This window comes from Neolamprologus brichardi, chromosome 15 (assembly GCF_056152115.1).
Source record: "Neolamprologus brichardi isolate AB-2024 chromosome 15, ASM5615211v1, whole genome shotgun sequence".
NCBI lineage: Eukaryota > Metazoa > Chordata > Actinopteri > Cichliformes > Cichlidae > Neolamprologus > Neolamprologus brichardi.
In genome coordinates, this window is record NC_142118.1 from 31,152,659 (window position 1) to 31,170,750 (window position 18,092).

Consider the following 18,092-nt stretch of genomic DNA (forward strand, 5'->3'; position numbering starts at 1 on the left):
TTCTGGAGAAAATACAAACTTTAATATACAGCATAATGTTTTTCAGACATATTGTGTATATTATGTTTAATAGTATTATATACATCAATTTGTTTTGTATGTCATAAAAAAATAACATAAAAATCTTAAGTCATATTTTACAGCTCCTTTCTGAAAAGGACTAGTAGAATAAATAAAAATAACTAAATTAAATAACTAAATAAAAATATTAAGCAACATATGAAATACATGAAAACTTTTAAAACCACAATCCTGAACCTTTAAATTGTGTTGGTTTCTTAGAACATGGCTGAACAGCTGTTTCTATCAGTCTACTTAATCTACTGATCTGTCTACACATCTTTTTATTACTCATTCTTTTTTGTGTTTTAATGTAAACAATTCAATTCAATTCAATTCAATTTTATTTATATAGCGCCAAATCACAACAAATGTCGCCTCAAGGCGCTTCATAGATACAGAGAAAAGCCCAACAATCATATGACCCCCTATGAGCAAGCACTTTGGCGACAGTGGGAAGGAAAAACTCCCTTTTAACAGGAAGAAACCTCCGGCAGAACCAGGCTCAGGGAGGGGCGGCCATCTGCTGCGACCGGTTGGGGTGAGAGAAGGAAGACAGGATAAAAGACATGCTGTGGAATGCAGAGTCCACACAATGGTAAAAGAGAACTGTATAGAGATTTTTGAGTAAATTCAAATGAAAGCCTAAGGTGGTGACACAGTTTAACACATACAAATAATCAAATAAACACATTAGTCCTGTTTGTGAACATGGATAAATAAGTATCATTAGTTTACAGCATAGTTCAGCCATGCCACTAAATGCTTTTTTACAGTGTTTTAACCTGGGCTCAGACACAAAGTCCCAAATTTAGTTATCTCAGTAAGTCCCTGCCTTTGAGTTGTGTTTATGACTAATTATTATACACAAGGCTTTATCCATCTGAATATGAAAAAACCTATACTTACCAGTTGATACCCCACACTACACACTAGGTGTGCCATGTGACCTGAAACTTTGGTAAAAACTCATCATAATCATTCTGTTAACACTGTTTTGTTTTTGTTTTTTAAACACTGTTTGTTTTGCTGTTCAGCAGTTTAAAATGTTTTAGATTGGATTACATGGAATGAATTTGAGTTCTCTTGGGGTTTTTGTGTGTGTTTTGTTTTTAGCAAATTTTTTTTCCATACTGTTGAATTCCAGTTACCACATTTCTGGTCATATGACATCCCGAGTGCCCACTTGAAAAAATCCCCACAGTTAATTAAACATTAAAACAAATAAAAATATGTTAAATAAATAAATAAAGGTTTGCTCTGTGTTGAAATAGTAAATAAGCATACACTGTACAGAGCACTAATAATGAAAACAATCCTTTAGCCTGTTGATCAGAGAGAGGCAGTCATTATGTCCATTTAAAACCTGTAATCAAAGAGCACAACGTTTCTGTGAAACTATAAAGTCCCAGATGATCCTCATCATGTCCAGTGACTTCAGAGTGGATCCTCCCTGTCATCCACCCAGTGTTTGATGTGTGGCAAGCAGCACAGAAGCAGGATAGCTGAGGCCTTGAAAGAAGAGCAGAAAACAGGAACATATGTAGTTGTAAATGTAAATATCAGTGATACTTGTCTTGTCAAAGGGAATAAAATAATGAAAATGTTAACTTACACACTCATTTAGGGAGGCTCTTGACACTGCACAGAGGAGGCACAGTCAGTCTGACAATGATGGTGATCTCCAGGGATGTTTTCCTGCAGCAACATTCCTGCCAACTGGCCATATGATCCAGAGTAGTTGGTTTGTAATGAACAGAAAGGTGTATATGTTAGGTAGTGTGCACTTAGAGCTGGTCCTAAGAAACAAACACATCCTGTAATAAACTGAATACCTGTAGTAGTGCTGCTGCAAATATAAAGCCCTTCTGTCATGTGTGGTTTCAAAGAAGGTGTTTTGGAGGCTCAGTCACAGAAACTGTGCAGTCTGTTCAGTCCTGAGTGTCTCAGCTCTGAAGGGGATGGACCACAGAGGGAAACACCTGAGTACAGACATTACAATACACTCTAACACTCCTAAGGTCAAGTGAAAACACAATTTAAACACGTTACAAAAAATTAATACATGTTTTCATGGAAATTATGTCATTAACCCTTTTTGATGCGAGTAAATCTCACCGACTGCTTGTGGGACAAGCTAGAAGGAAGACAGAATGTCTCCTGTGCTCCAGATGTGAAGTCTCACACTCTGGTCGTACGGCAATGAAGATGGTGATGATGAAGCCTCTCTGATCTGTGGCATTACAGTTTCTGGCTGCTATGTGCTTCACACTGTTGGATTTTACGCTTTTAAGCTTGAAGAAGACACAGGAGGACTGTGTCTCTCTTAAAAAAAACAAAAACCTAACAACCCCCCCCCCCCCACCCCCTCAACTCCCACCTACCCACTCAACTCCCCAGCCTCACAAGATCCAATGTCTATACAAATGTAGGGTATCAGCTGGTAACAGGAAGCAAGTGTAACATATGTAGTACATATGTGACACTGCTGAAACACTTTTGGCCAGAAGTGTGCATTTATCAGCCAGTGCATTTATCATCCCAGACCCAGACCCACCCTGATAAATGCACTGGCTGAAACATGATAAAAGCTCATAAAAATGTATGTTTCATCGTAAGATTTGTCAAAAAATATAATCATATACTTTTGAAAAAGTTTAAAGATTATAACAAACCAAAATCAATAACATTTTTGTAAATAGTATTTTAAAATAAAGGCACACATAAAGTGGCTTAACTGTCATTATTGCTGTAATTAGGTATTTTAAACCTTTAGTCTGTGTTGTTCTCCCAGAAACAACGAAGAAGCTGTTGAACATATATGCGTTGTTTGGGCAATCCTCTGGTCCACCCTCCCTCCCTCCCAGCCACAGTGAGACTGGGGCAGCCTGGCAGGATTTTGAAGCCTGGCTGCAGAGAGGATATGCCTACACTGTTCGTTTTAAACTGGTATATTTGATTTTTCTGACATTCATAGATTACTGTAGGTGATTTTTAGATTTTCTGTAATAAATAAAATTGTCATCTTTTACTGATATCATTACTTAATTCATTTAATTGTATTTTATGTAAACAATTCAAACATTATACTGCAATGCAGGGCGTTTTTTCTTAAGCCAACTTTTAAATATCGCTCTACTTTCTTATGTCATTCAAAAATATAGAAATTACTTACTGTATTCAAAGATCTAGATCATGAATCATCACAGGACAATACACAGTATACAGGGTCATGGTAACTATGGTAGGTCTTCATGACTCCAGAATGGAGACATCGCTCTGGCTGAGAAATGAAAATTAGGTCAAGCAGTGTGTTCTTTTCTGTGGTAGGGGCAGTGATGACCTGTGCGTATCCCCTAGACTCAAACAGCTCCAGGATTGGTTTGTTTGCACTGGATAAAACATTCTCATTAAAATCACCACAAACTATGATGGGATGACAGTCCATGATCTCCAATGAGTCTAATAGGCTTACCAGGTTTTTCAGGAATGGCCTCAGAGTGTAGTCTGGAGGTCTGTACACAACTGCAATCAGTGCACTGACTGGTGCTTCAACCTTTAAAGCCAGAAATTCAAGGTCAGTTACATTATGGATGTACTGTTTTTCATGCACTTGAATGTCACTTTTCACATAAACAGCAACTCCACCACCACTTCTGTTTGCCATTTGGGGAAAGTTTGTGTAGGACAGGTGTCTGTTGCGTTTAAACAAATTGTAATTTTCCAAGTGGAGACTCTGTGCGACAAAAGAGCCCCGCAGGTGTGTTTCTGTTAGGCACAAAACATCTGCTAGACACAATTCATGGTGACTCTTGATGTCATTAATGTGAGCTGGCAGTCCCTCTGTATTATGATGAACAATGGTGAAAACGTCTGACCTGCTCAGTGTTTGTCTCACGCGTAGAAGAGGCATCATGTCATCAAGGTTGGCTTGTCTCATGTTCTCAAGCGCTGCAGTGATTTTTGGGTTGGTGAATATTTTTTTCTCCTCCATATCAAGAAGATACAGTCCACTGAGAGACGTCACTCTACTGACAGCTACGTAGGCCATGCCGGGCTCAAAAATGCTCTTAAGAGAGACAACAGCTGATGTGGTTGTCATACCCTGTACCTTATGTATTGTACATGCAAAGGCCAGCTTCACTGGGAACTGTCTTCGTACCACTCCTTTCTGCTTCAGATTCTCTTCAGCTCTCTCAATGTACACCATGTCGTCTGCTGGTGTGCGGTTATTCTTTCCAGATGTCTCATTATCCATTTTAAGTCCAAGCTTGATGATGTGTTGGTCATTTTCAGAGTAAACTACTCTAAGTAGTATTCCAAAAGCTCCATTAACCAAACCATTTTGTATGTCAATGTTTCTGGTGAGCATGACACGAGCTCCTTCTGCAACTTTCAGTGTGTCTGGTAACTCGTTTTTACCTCCTTTGAATGGTCTGTCTTGAAGTGCCATTCTGCCAGTTCTAGGATCTTTTCTATAATCATCTGCATGGATGTCAATGACATGAGTATGGAGCAGAGCAAGTGTTGAAGAGTTGTGTGCATCCACTTCTTTATTAGTTGCAAAAATGTGCAACGCATCAGTTGGACAAAGGGCTGGTTCAGTTATGGCCTCTGACAACAAATCTCTATCTGCTTCGCAAAGCTCATCCAACTTTCCTTTCACACGAATTCTGTTCAGCATCTCAGCAAAGACAACATCATCTTTCTGACGCATAATCTCAGTCAGAGTGATCATCTGAAAATGCTCCCGCCACAGGTCGATCTCGGCCGGGTCGTGCACACAGAGAGGTTTAGACTGTCGCACTGGGGGTAGCTGATAGAAGTCTCCAACAGCAATGACTGACATGCCTCCAAAGGGTCTCCGAGTCCCTTTGATCTGTTTGAGTCTTGCATCTACATAGGCAAAGAGATGTCTTGACACCATAGACACTTCATCAATGACGATTATTTCAGCATTCAAAAGTTCTGATCTGACTTCATCCAGCTGATTGCCAAGTCCCTGAATGGGAGGTTTTAAGCTTCTAGGCAGCTTGAGTAGAGAATGCAGTGTTGTTCCAGAAATGTTAAATGCTGCAGTCCCAGTGAAAGCAGTTAACAGGACAGTGGGTTTTGATATGTCAACGTCGTCTGCATATCTGGGTACTTTGCTCAGTATCTTAGATGCTTCTGAGTAGATGCATTTGATAAGATGTGACTTTCCTGTTCCTGCACCACCATTAATATAAAAGAAAAACTGCTCTGGATTTAGAGCACAGACTCTTTTAATGCACCAGTCTCTAACTGCATAAAATATGCAGGCTTGCTTCTTATTCAGATTCTGAAACATCTGACGTAACAATGTAGGATCAATAGCAGGGGGTTCCCTGATGGCTCTGACTTCTGTTGAAGCATCAGCCTGACGGCTGTAGTCGGGCACATCTTCCTGTTCATTTTCATTGTCTCGCTCTCTTTCTTGTTCAACAAGTGGCAACCTTACGAGATCGGATTCAGGTGCCAGATTACACCATTCGTCAGTCACACCTCTGTTCTGCTCATATTCCTCAACAGCGCTCTCGATCTCCTCACTGTTTTTCTCATATTTTTCTCTGTTTCTTTTGACAATGTGTTGCACGTACTCAAGACGGTCAGTACCTGGTAGCTGTACACAGCCAGCACCATAGAAAGCCTGATAGGTTGGCAACGATGGTGTTTTCAGTTCATGGTCTGAACGATGAGGAAGGTAAAGTTTAAGCAGTCTTCCGTAATATTGCTCTGGATGTTTTTCTTGTGAGCAGCGGTGAAATCTGATGATAGCAGGCTTATCGTTTTTGCGCCTTTGCACAAATCCTATCTCATTGAGAAGGGGCAAAACATCTTTACCTTTTGTCTGTTGGCCATAGACAATCCTGCAAGTAGCAGCAAAGTCTGCCATGCACATCTCCTCAAACTCTGGTGTTTCAGGTCTGGCTTTGTATTTGTCATTCAAAGATGTCATCCAAACATTGGAAGACTCGGGTGTTGTGTTGTCCAGAACTGACAGGGGACGACTCATTTTCACAGGATTATCATCAGTTGGTATGAAGATTACAGCACGTGAACATTGCTTCATGTGAAGACCACATGCACGAGCAACGCACTCCTGTGCACTGATCTCTCGCTTCTTTGAATATGCCTGCATGACGGCTCTCATTTCATCGCACTCATTTACACTGTCCTTATGGGAGTTATCAATGACAGTTTTCAGGTACTCAGATAGCCCGCCCTCTTTTTTTGATATATATTTCATTAAATAATTTGCAGCGCCGAAAGCATCTAAAACAAAGCTTATGTCGATATTACTGTTCCAGGCTTCAAGCAGATGTGGATTATAGCCGTTTATCCAAGAGTCTTTTGGATCACGCTTTAGTATGATTGTACTCCTTGTGTTCATTTTATTCAGGTATCTCTCATATTCTGCATGTGTCAACTTGCATCTTGCCAAGAGCTGCTCTAAACTCATGGAAGCAGTTTCAGGCTCATTCAGCAGCTGGTTCAGTGGTCTGAGCTTGTTCTTTGCTGTTTCTACTTCCAGTGCATCATCCTCACTGGGTCTTGTGATCATTGTCTCATTGCAGGGTGGTTTAGGAAAACCAAAACGGCACCCGGAGCTTAAACTCCTAAAGCACGTCTTTGTGTGGTTCTTACTATGTTTTTGCACTTCTGTTACTTTCTTGTACAGTTCAGGTTGTTTATGTGGATCAGGCAGCTGAGCTGTGATGTATTTGTTTATAAAATCCACAACAGTTTGCTCATCATCCTCCTCAAACACAGGAGCACCTTCTACCCACAGGAGACAGTGTATGTGTGGGCTTCCTCTGTGCTGAAACTCAACTCTGTAAAAGTAGTCAATGACTTTGCCAAGTGGCTCTGCAGGAGATAAGAGTAAATCTCTGAATAATGCTTCAACTCTCTTGTCAAACATGCGCATTGTTGTGACAGGATTGCTTCTCAGGATGTCACACTTTGCTGACCAGTCGAGTCCTTCAAAATTGACTTGTTCACCTTGCTGCCTTGTTATTGCCTCAATCACTTCAGGCCAGCGCATTTCAGCAGCTGAAAATGTGCAAAAGAACGTGGGAGTTCCCAACTGTCTGATCATGGCAAAAAGATCTCTTGTTGTTTTCTCCCAATAGGCTGGGGTTCCTCTCAGAGGCTGCATGAATCTCACTGCGTCTTTATTTCGCACCAGTTTCTCCACCTCGTGTTTATCTTGTAACATGCCTGAGGTTATTTTTCTCCCATCTCTGGTCAGAGGCTTTGCCTTCCTTAACTGTATTGTCATGCTGGAAGTAGCCAAGTGTATTTCTGTCACAAACTGTGCAAAGAACAAATAGTTTGTGTCTTTGGCAAAACGATCATCAATGCAGAAAAGTCTTGATTTGAAATACCCACTGGGGGATACTTTGATCAGCCTTCTTTCATCCAGTGTGTTTTGGCCTGTAGGAAACTGCACAGGGAAGCCAATGGTCTCCAGTTTAGGTGTTTTGAAAAAACTTATTGGATTGTTTCTCTCTGCTGGAGCAACAGAGTAGATTCCTTCACTGAAACATAATATCTCCTCAGCCACATCAGGGGGCTGCAAACAGGACTCGAGTGCAAAACCACCATTAGTCAGTCCATCTGCTTGCTCTGAATCATCTCTCATCTGCTCATGTGATTCTTCACCATCACAGGGTAACATGTCAATATCCTGTTCATTGTTATTTTGTGCTTCACTCAGTGCATTTTTCTCACAACTGTCAATTTCCATTAAATCAGCCTCATCATAATCATCCTCATTCATGTTTTCATCATCATCCTCCTCATCATCTTCATCGGGAAGAGTTGGATCACACAGCTCAGCATCATCTCTGATGCTCACATCCTTATACTGTGGATGAATCTGCTTGAGTTTATGCAGTGCTTGCAGAAGTTTAGACCAGCTTACAGTCTGAAACAGCTGATGACCTTTGTAAGACAAGCGTCTCTTCAGTTTTACTCTCATCACCTGAGAATTAATTCTCAATCGAGGTAGTGCTTCAACAGTTTCCTGTACCTCTGATGGGACACAGACCACATTCCCTCTAATTGCTCTCTGTCTGCCTTTGGGAAGAGGAATAATCTTGGCAAATGGTATGCACTTGGCTATGAGATGTCTCTCCAGTATGTTGAGATCAGACAGTTCAGGTGGAATATCAGCAAGATCCAGTTTATTGGCAACAGCAAGTGCTGGCATGGATCCATTTTTAAGATGATCGTGGCAGGTGTGACAAATCCACTCTCTCTTTCTCTCATTGGGAACATTGCACTGCTCATTTCTGCATTTTTCATCACAAACATGAACAAACCTTCCTGTCAAACATGTTGCAACCACATGTGGGTTTTTGACATACTTTGACCTTGTGCAGGGTCGCACTTGGTTTGGAAATGAAGCCTTGAAGCATACAGTACATGGGTATGATGGGCCAGCTTTGATGTTTGATTTGAACACAGATATGGCCTCGTTGATCACACTGTTGTCACTCTCTTGGGTTTGTCTGTTCACCCATCTGTATTTCCTTTTTATTTTCATTGCACATCTCATGTTGTGCACAATCCTGAATGCAAGATTACTTTGATACCTGTCTCGCATTAGTTGTTTCATTAGTTGTCTCTGTCTCTCTCTGAATTCTAAGTTTTCTCGATACCTTTTAGTGATGTAGCTTTTTTTCTGCTCTCTGAAATCAGTATTCTCATAGTAACGTCTTTTAATATATTGTTTTTGTCTAACTTTAGCATTCTCACAGTAACGTCTTTTAACATACTGTTGTTGTTTCTTTCTGAATTCTGCATTTTCACAGTAACGTCTTTTAACATACTGTTGTTGTTTCTTTCTGAATTCTGCATTCTCACAGTAACGTCTTTTAACATACTGTTGTTGTTTCTTTCTGAATTCTGCATTCTCACAGTAACGTCTTTTAACATACTGTTGTTGTTTCTTTCTGAATTCAGCATTCGCATGGTAACATCTTTTAATATACTGTTGTTGTTTCTGTCTAACTTCAGGATTGTTTTTATATGTATTCTGCCCTCCCTGTACGTTGATGCCCAGTTTGGCAGATAGATAAACAGTTCTTCAAAAGGAGAGGCAAAGGCTTCCAGTTCTCATTGCAGGGTTTATTTGTCTCCCTAATGAAGGCACTGTAAAACTACAAACATAATAAAAGCATATTAAAACATACATTCGGAACATAATATATTTCTCACATTACAAAGTACAGACTGAAGACTTAGCAACTTGAATTATAGCTGGTATAATCAAGAAAATTAAATGAAAACATGGTAACTCCAAATCCCGCTAGCTTGATGCTAACACATAATGGTATTTCCTATTGACATGCTAACACAATTAGCATCGGCAGTGCAGCTAACCCGCCGGCTTCAAATATAAGAGTCAACAACCCATTTTACATCACATGCTTAACATGAACACAGAATATAATCATACTTACAAGCATATATTTCTCAAGCTCCAGTACAGCCAACTTCAGAGCTAATATTTTGTGTGCTGGTATCAACTTGGCCAGACTCCATGAACTTTTTCTATATTTACTAGAGAAACTTGAGTACACAAACCCGCTTCCTCCCCCTAGTGGGGTGGTGGAGCTACTGCACCCCAGCAGTGGCAGCACACTCCCCGCCTGGCATAATGAATTATACCACTAACCATTCTCTGGATGTAGTAGTAAAACAACCTCCGACACTGGCCGCAAATACACTTTAGGAGTGCCATTCTTGACTACCTTCACCTCCACCTTACGTACTCTATGATCTTGGCAAGGAATGGCTTTAAGCACAAGTCCAACAGGCCACTCAGTCCTTTTTACTTGCGAATCCTTCATCAGTACAACATCTCCCACTTGAAGGTTTGGCTTTTCTGTTGTCCACTTTCTCTGTGTTTGAAGCGTGGTCAGATACTCCGTTTTCCACCTCTTCCAAAATGCATCAGCAAGTGCTTGGACCCTTTTCCAGTGTTTGTTGGACAGATCATTAACATCAAAATCCCCAGAGGGAGCAGTCAATGTATCTCGTTTCTGTGTCAACAACATTGATGGGGTGAGAACTGCCGGTGCTTCTGGGTCAGAAGACACTGAGACCAATGGTCTTGAATTTAGAATGGCGGTAACCTCTGCCATCAGGGTGACAAGTGTCTCATGTGTGAGGTACGATGGATTCAGCTTCAGAAGAAGAGCATCTAAGATTCGCCGAGCGATGCCAATCATCCTCTCCCACACCCCACCCATGTGGGAAGAGTGGGGAGGATTGAATATCCAAGTACACTTGTTGCCTTTAAGGTAACTCCTCACCTCAGAATCTGATGTGTCAAGTCTGAGTTCTTTACAGGCTCCAGTGAAATTTGTTCCCCGGTCTGATCTGATTGTTTTGATCGGCCCTCTTATGGCAATGAAACGTCTGAGCCCATTGATGAAGCTTGTAGTGGTCATAGTCTCTATAACCTCAATGTGCACAGCTCTGGTAGTCAAACAAGTGAACATTACTGCCCATCGTTTACTTTCCGCATGCCCTCCTCTTGTTCTTCGGGCAGTCACCATCCAAGGTCCAAACACATCCAACCCTACATGAGTAAATGGTGGATCTGGTGAAAGTCTTTCAGATGGCAAGTCTGACATCTTCTGGTCCTCCATTTTACCTCTCAGCCTTTTGCAAGTTACACATTTGTGTATCACACTAGATACAAGTCTTTTTCCCCCAATCAGCCAAAGTCCTGCCAACCTAATAGCTCCCTCCGTGAAATGGCGTCCTTGGTGCGCAGACTGTTCGTGATATCTTCTGACCAATAATGTAGCAATGTGCGTCTTGGGAATGACCAGAGGATGTCTATCATCAAAAGACATATCAGTTGAGGACATACGGCCGCCAACTCTTAATAGTCTATCTTTGTCCAGAAATGGTGTCAGCTTTCGCAATGGACTTTGTTTTGGGATTTGGTCCCCTTTGGCTAGACACTGCAACTCCCTTGCAAAGGCATCTTGTTGTGCAGTTTTAATGATCACTGTTACTGCTTGTTCATCTTCATCTCCAGTGTTGCCACCATGTGTATCTGCAACACTCCTTGCCTTTTTGATTAATGTGGAGACTGCACGAGTCAAAGCTCTCCAAGTGGAAAATGCAAGAAACCTTTGAGCTCCAAGCGAGCTTTCTTTAACCATTGTGCTGAAGGTCGTTACTTCAGGGCGAACTTCTGGATCCACCTCCGGATGTATCAGCTCAAAGTCATCACTCTGGGGAAGGAGTCGTTGTGAAGGGCCCAATAGAAATGATGGTCCTGTGAACCAATTGGTGCTTTTGAGAGCTGCAGCAGTTGTTGGCCGAGTTCCATGGTCTGCTGGGTTTTCCTCAGTGGTGATGTAATGCCACTGATCTGGACGAGACGACTTTCTGATCTGTGCTATCCTGTTTGACACATAGACATAAAACCTGCGTGAGGTGTTATATATGTAGCCAAGTACTATCTTGCTGTCAGTATAGTACGTCACAGAATGAATGTCGATATCCATTTCATCTTGGATGAAGACTGCCATTTCAGTTGCCAAAACCGCAGCACAAAGCTCAAGACGGGGCACGGTGTGCGCTGGGTGTGGGGCCAGCTTTGCCTTTGCCATAACAAATCCCACGTGGATCTCTCCTGTTGCAGAAATTGTTTTCAAGTAAGCCACAGCAGCTATAGCCATGACTGATGCATCTGAAAACACGCACAACTCTCTGTGCTGAGTCTGTGTAGACAAAGACACTGGAACATATAGTCTTGGGATCTGGAGCTGATCTAAGTCTTTCATAGAGTCTTTCCAGAGTTTCCAGTGTTCTTGTTTTGAAGCTGGCAATGGTGTGTCCCAGTCATACTGTTCAACGGAGAGGTTTCTCACTAAATGTCTTCCTCCCACTGTGACTGGCACTACAAATCCCAAAGGGTCGAATAAACTGTTCACTGCAGACAAAATTCCTCTTTTTGTCAAGGGCTTCTCCTCCCTCGACACACAGAAGGTGAAGTTGTCTGTCTCCAGACTCCAAATTAGACCTAGACTCCTCTGAAGAGGTAGTGACTCCACTCCTAAGTCTAGATCTTTCAAATCCTTGGCCAAGTCTTCTGGTGGGAATGCTTGCATAACACTGCTGCTGTTCGATGCAATCTTGTGTAGCTTAATGTTTGATTTAGCTAGCATCGCTTGGGCAGTGCGCAGGACACCAGTGGCTTCTGCTTCATTAGGAAAAGATGCAAGTCCATCATCCACATAAAAATTGCGTGTGATGAACTCCCTTGCACTGGTAGTGGAGTCATCTGCTTGCTTAGCAGCTCGTCTGAGGCAGTAAATGGCAACTGCTGGTGATGGACTGTTGCCAAATACATGTACTGTCATTCGAAACTCTTTCACTGCTTTTTGGAGATCATTGTTTTCATACCATAAGAACCTCAGAAAGTTGCGATGTTCCTCGCACACCTTGAAGCAGTAGAACATCTGCTGCACATCCGCTGTAACTGCTATAGGTTCTCTGCGGAAGCGGATCAGAACCCCAAGGAGAGTGTTGTTCAAGTCGGGTCCACTCAGGAGCACATCATTGAGGGAAACCCCTTCATGTTTGGCACTTGAATCGAACACTACCCTTATCTGGTCAGGTTTTTGTGGGTGGTAAACCCCAAATATCGGTAGATACCACCTTTCCTCACCTTCTTTTAATGGAGGGGCCGGCTCTGCTTGCTTTTCAACAAACATTCTTTGCATGAAATCGATGAAGTGTTTCCTCATTTGTGGTTTTTTCTCCAAAGTTCTCCGAAGAGATGCAAGACGCTTTAATGCTTGAGGTCTGTTATTGGGAAGGTGGTTTCGTGGTGACCGAAAAGGTAATGGGGAAACCCAAGTATTGTAACTGTCTTTATAGACTTGTTCATCTAATGTCTTCAAGAAACTCTCGTCATCGATTGACATTGCCGGGACGTCGTCATGTTGTGTCCTTTGAAACACCTGACTGGCAAACTCACTTTCCTTACTTTTCAAGTGTTGTGCAGAGCTTTGAAGACTTAGTTTTGAGGTGTGACAACCAAGCTTTTCTTTGACTTGCATATTGTTTGGGCATGCACTCAAGAGTGAAGCTCGTCCATTTGGTAGAATGTTGGTCTTGTATACACAGATGTTGGATGTCTTATGCACTTCTCCCAGACACACTTCCCCTACGATCACCCAACCAAGGTCAAGTCGTTGAGCATATGGTTCATTATGGAGACCATTATGCTGTTCTCTGACTTTGTGCACACGCAGAATATCTCTGCCAAGGAGAAGGAGGATGTCAGCTTCTGGATCAATTTCTGGGATTTTTCCCTTGATTGCCTTCAGATGCGGGTAGTACTGAGTGACTTCTGGGGATGGGATTTCCGTCCTATCATCAGGTATCATATCACACTCAATAAGAGTAGGCAGGGGAAGCTGAGTGGTGCCATCAAGGGACTCCAAAATGAAGTCACGGGCTCGTCTCCCTGCTATCTCCATAACACCTGAGCATGTTTTCAGTGTATACGGCTCAAGCCGTCCTTCAATGTTGAAGATGTCAAAAAAGTATGTTTTGGCCAAGGAGCGATTGCTTTGTTCGTCTAGAACAGCATACATCTTGACAGCTTTCTCTGGTTGTCCAGCAGGATACACTCTGACCAAACATATCTTAGAGCATGACCTTGAACCAACTGAGTCTCCGCATACTTCTGTGCATTTTGATGTCACGTCAGCCACACTTGCTTCTCCTTCTCTTTCCTCCCCGCCATACCCTTCACTAGCCACCAGGCTCTCTGCATTTCGTGGACGAGGATTGGGGTGTAGTGCGGTGATATGTCTTTCACTACCACAATCTGTGCACTGCACTGATTTAGGACAATCTTTGGCCATGTGCTGCACAGAAGAACAACACTTGAAACAAATGTTCTTGTCCTTTAAGTATGCCTTTCTTTCCTCCAGGGTCTTACTTTTGAAAAGGCGGCATTTTCTGAGAGGGTGAGGCTTGCAGTGTAGAGGACACTGTTTATCGGGGTCCAAGTTGTTCTTGCCTGTAGGAACGTTTGGGCTGGCTGCCAGATTACTTGCTATCTCTGTCCTCTTAGCAGAGACATGTGAACGATACTTCTGTTGTGTCATTCTCTCGAATCTAGGATTATTGGTGTTGGCAGCGGTGACACAAGAAAAACTCGGGTCATTACGAATTTTAGCTTCTTCGTTCACAAATTTCACAAAAAATGAAAATGGAGGATAAGACACTGCATTCTCTCTCTTGAACCTCGAGGCAGCTGTAACCCACTTCTCCTGGAGGTTGTATGGGAGTTTTTCCAGAATCGGATTCACCCCGTGGGCTGTATCGAGGTGTGAAAGGCCTGGGAGATGACCGCTTGTCTTTGCAGCATGAAGTTCTAGCAGAAGATCCCCCAACTCTCTCAAATGCTGGTTGTCTCTGTTCGTCAGCTTCGGAAAATCCTGAATTTTCTTTAAAAGTGCATGTTCAATGACTTCTGGTGCTCCAAAACACTCTTCGAGCCTCTGCCACACCATCTGAAGACCTGCAGTGGGATTGTTTATGTACGCAGCCCTGACTCGCTTGGCTTGTGCTGCTGATTGTGGCCCGAGCCATTTGGATAGCAGGTCTAGCTCTTCTTGAGGTGTTACATCCAGATCTTGAATTGAACTTAGAAAGGAAGCCTTCCAAGCCCAGTAATTTTCTGGTCGATCATCAAACCTCAGCAGGCCTGAGCTGATCATCTCTTTCCGTATCAGGTATCTCGTTAGATCAGATGTGTCAGCATGACTACTCCTTACAGGTGTGGGTGTCCATACCTTAGACTGAGGATGGTGAAATCGACCATAGTTTGCTGGCTCGCCTCCATAGCTCCAGTTGCAAGATTCTCTCTTTGGGCTCAAAGCACGGAAGACTGGCAAAGGTGTGAATTCTTGTTTGTTGCTCCTACTGGGCTGATGGATACTTGGTTCTTTGTGAGCTTTTGGTGTTGCATCGATGGCCGTGGCTGGCTGTGGCACCAGAGAAGATAGGAGTTCTGGATGATTAACTGGTGGAGTCTGCAGATCGTCGCCGAGTTCTGATTGTTGTTGCACATACTCTTGGACTCGTTCTATTGGGCTGATTTGCTGCATGTCGTCCAGCTGGGGCTGTTGTGGATGCTCACTCTCTTGCGCAGATGCTTCCCAAGCTTGAGCCTCAGCTAGTGCTGCTGCAGCTGCCTTCTGTGATTTGAGTATGTGTAGCTCTGCATCCAGATCTGCTTTCTTTTTAAGCTGCTCAGCCTGTTGTTTTAGGATGCTGGCTTCCTGCTTGGCAAAGGAGAGCTGAGCACGGGCAGCTTCCGCTTTTGCTCGTGCTCTGGCGGCAGCAGTAGATGATGATGTAAGCTGGCTGGAACGTAAAGAACTGGACACTTTTGACCTTGTTTCCAGCGTCTCATCCATCCTTTCTTTTAGAGAACTATCTGGCTGATGAGAATGATGCTTTTTTACTATTCTGCCCTCCCTGTACGTTGATGCCCAGTTTGGCAGATAGATAAACAGTTCTTCAAAAGGAGAGGCAAAGGCTTCCAGTTCTCATTGCAGGGTTTATTTGTCTCCCTAATGAAGGCACTGTAAAACTACAAACATAATAAAAGCATATTAAAACATACATTCGGAACATAATATATTTCTCACATTACAAAGTACAGACTGAAGACTTAGCAACTTGAATTATAGCTGGTATAATCAAGAAAATTAAATGAAAACATGGTAACTCCAAATCCCGCTAGCTTGATGCTAACACATAATGGTATTTCCTATTGACATGCTAACACAATTAGCATCGGCAGTGCAGCTAACCCGCCGGCTTCAAATATAAGAGTCAACAACCCATTTTACATCACATGCTTAACATGAACACAGAATATAATCATACTTACAAGCATATATTTCTCAAGCTCCAGTACAGCCAACTTCAGAGCTAATATTTTGTGTGCTGGTATCAACTTGGCCAGACTCCATGAACTTTTTCTATATTTACTAGAGAAACTTGAGTACACAAACCCGCTTCCTCCCCCTAGTGGGGTGGTGGAGCTACTGCACCCCAGCAGTGGCAGCACAATATGCCTCGCTTGTGCAAGATTTTTTCTTTTCTTTATAATCTTTATTTGAAGCATACTTTTGTCGTTCTTTCCTTTTTTGGTTTTCTTTTCTCTGATTTCTGGGTTTCTCTGATGCCATTAATCTTCTTTTCATTTTGTGCCTTTGTTGTTTATTAACTTTTTTCAGTTTTTGTAAAACTATATCAGAAAGGTCACAGGATGCAACATTTTTTATTGCAGCATTTGATTGACATGAAAAACCATCCCTTGATGGAAGGAAACTTAATTCACTGCATAGTTCTTCAGTTGGTATATTAGGAGGTTCATTCTGATCTTCATATGATGTGAACTGAGTCATGTGGACTTCTTTTTGTTTCACCAGTGGCGTACAAATGGACATTTGACAAAAGATGTTCTCAGTCAGATCAGTGGTTGTGTTTCTCCTTGGAGTAGGGGAGTTTGCTTCATCAACAGTTGTATCAGAGTGAGTAGGTGCCACAGCAGTGGCAGCTGCTGGTCTGCAGACTGTGTCTGTAATAGTATCACTCAGGTTGACTGTGCTCATGTTGTAGAACTGCACAGGCTTCAGCTCATAGTTACAAGAGGGTGATATCTCCATCATTTCATAAGAATCTTGGAGCCTCTTAATCATGTCACTGAGGAGTGTGAATTTCAGCATCACAGCTGTACCACGATTACGTGACCATAGTGCTAGAGGAAGACCACTGGGTGTTCTGGAGTGTGGGTCAAAGAACCCATATTTGCCTGATGTGGATCTGAACACTGCGATACACAATCCACTCATAACCAGTAAGGCATACTGCACATCTGACAACAGGCAGCTCAGTCCTGCTTCAAAGTTGAGAAAGGTATCTACTGCTTCCTCTGGAGGTTCTTCAAATGTCCCATACCGGGAAGGCTGTGTCATGTCGACATGATACATAGATCTGCGAGCATCAACTTTGCCTGGCAGCTCATCGGTTGCCAAATGAATACTCTTGGGGAATCTTTTCTTGGCCTCTTTGTACATCACATCACCTTTATCCAAGACCAGATTAAGGTCAGCTGTAGTCATGTTTTCATTCTCATGAAGGAAAGCAAGAAATGTGAGTGAGTTACATGTGCACTGACTGTTTCTGGAGTCTCCATATTTAGTATGTGCCTGGCTGTGAGATGCACAGACATGTGTAACAGAGGGCTGGTTTTCAAAGTTTACTCTTTCTGCATGAGACGGTCCTGCCACATCACTGTGACGGCAACTTTTTACAATATCAGGATAACCCACCTGTGGGGCACTTGAAACCACATGTTGGTCTCTATGGTTTACCTGATGTTCATTAAATTCATGCTGCAGTCCACTCTTTACAGCATCTGCATAGGATACCTGTTGTACATGTGCAGGAACATGTTGACCTGCCTTTTGGGCACCATCAGCTTTGGTCTTTGTAGACACACTGTCTTCTGCAGAGGTCTGAGGAAAATCACACTCAGCTTGTTCACATGTTGGTACTTTGTGAAACTCATGAAACTTCTTCCAGCGTTGTTTTGCTGCTTGTGATCTTTTCTGCTTCTTTGGCATTTTTCCACACCTGAAAGTGTTTCTATATGTTCACACACACCAGGAGATGCTTTTGTCTTTATATTTCAGTTTTTATTTTTCTAAAAGAGTTGTCTTTGTTTGACAGTTTGTTCTTCAGTCAAGACAATATTATGCACTCTCTTTATTGGCTTGGCACAACTTAGCAGCAAGCCAAGAGTGAAAAACAGGTAGAGAGAAAATTTAGAAGAGAGAACAGACAGAGCAGGAGAGACACGGCTGGCAAATCACAATCAAACCGTGAATTAGTTTTCTTTGTTTGTTCAGTTTGTTCTCAGGGCAGAGGCAATATATGCACTC

At 42.4% G+C, this 18,092-nt stretch overlaps 2 protein-coding genes across 3 annotated transcripts; both read right to left on the reverse strand.

The window, feature by feature from the left end:
• LOC148098578 (uncharacterized) lies at positions 1-4,594 on the reverse strand. 2 transcript variants are annotated; one of them, XM_087852207.1, is made up of 4 exons: positions 3,536-4,594; positions 1,896-2,012; positions 1,676-1,779; positions 1-1,572 (listed from the first exon to the last, which is right to left on the reverse strand). In XM_087852207.1, exons 1-2 carry the CDS (start codon positions 4,511-4,513, stop codon positions 2,007-2,009), a joined length of 984 nt encoding a protein of 327 aa, XP_087708333.1. In that variant the 5' UTR covers positions 4,514-4,594; the 3' UTR covers positions 1-1,572; positions 1,676-1,779; positions 1,896-2,006. The 2 variants fall into 2 exon arrangements, with proteins under 2 accessions (XP_087708333.1, XP_087708332.1); XM_087852206.1 differs by lacking the exons at positions 1-1,572; positions 1,676-1,779; positions 1,896-2,012 and adding an exon at positions 2,815-3,343.
• An 11,116-nt stretch (positions 4,595-15,710) lies between these two features.
• Positions 15,711-17,774, reverse strand: LOC148098579 (uncharacterized). The gene is made up of 2 exons (XM_087852874.1): positions 16,586-17,774; positions 15,711-15,730 (listed from the first exon to the last, which is right to left on the reverse strand). Exons 1-2 carry the CDS (start codon positions 17,772-17,774, stop codon positions 15,711-15,713), a joined length of 1,209 nt encoding a protein of 402 aa, XP_087709000.1.
• Between the last annotated feature and the right edge of the window lie 318 nt (positions 17,775-18,092).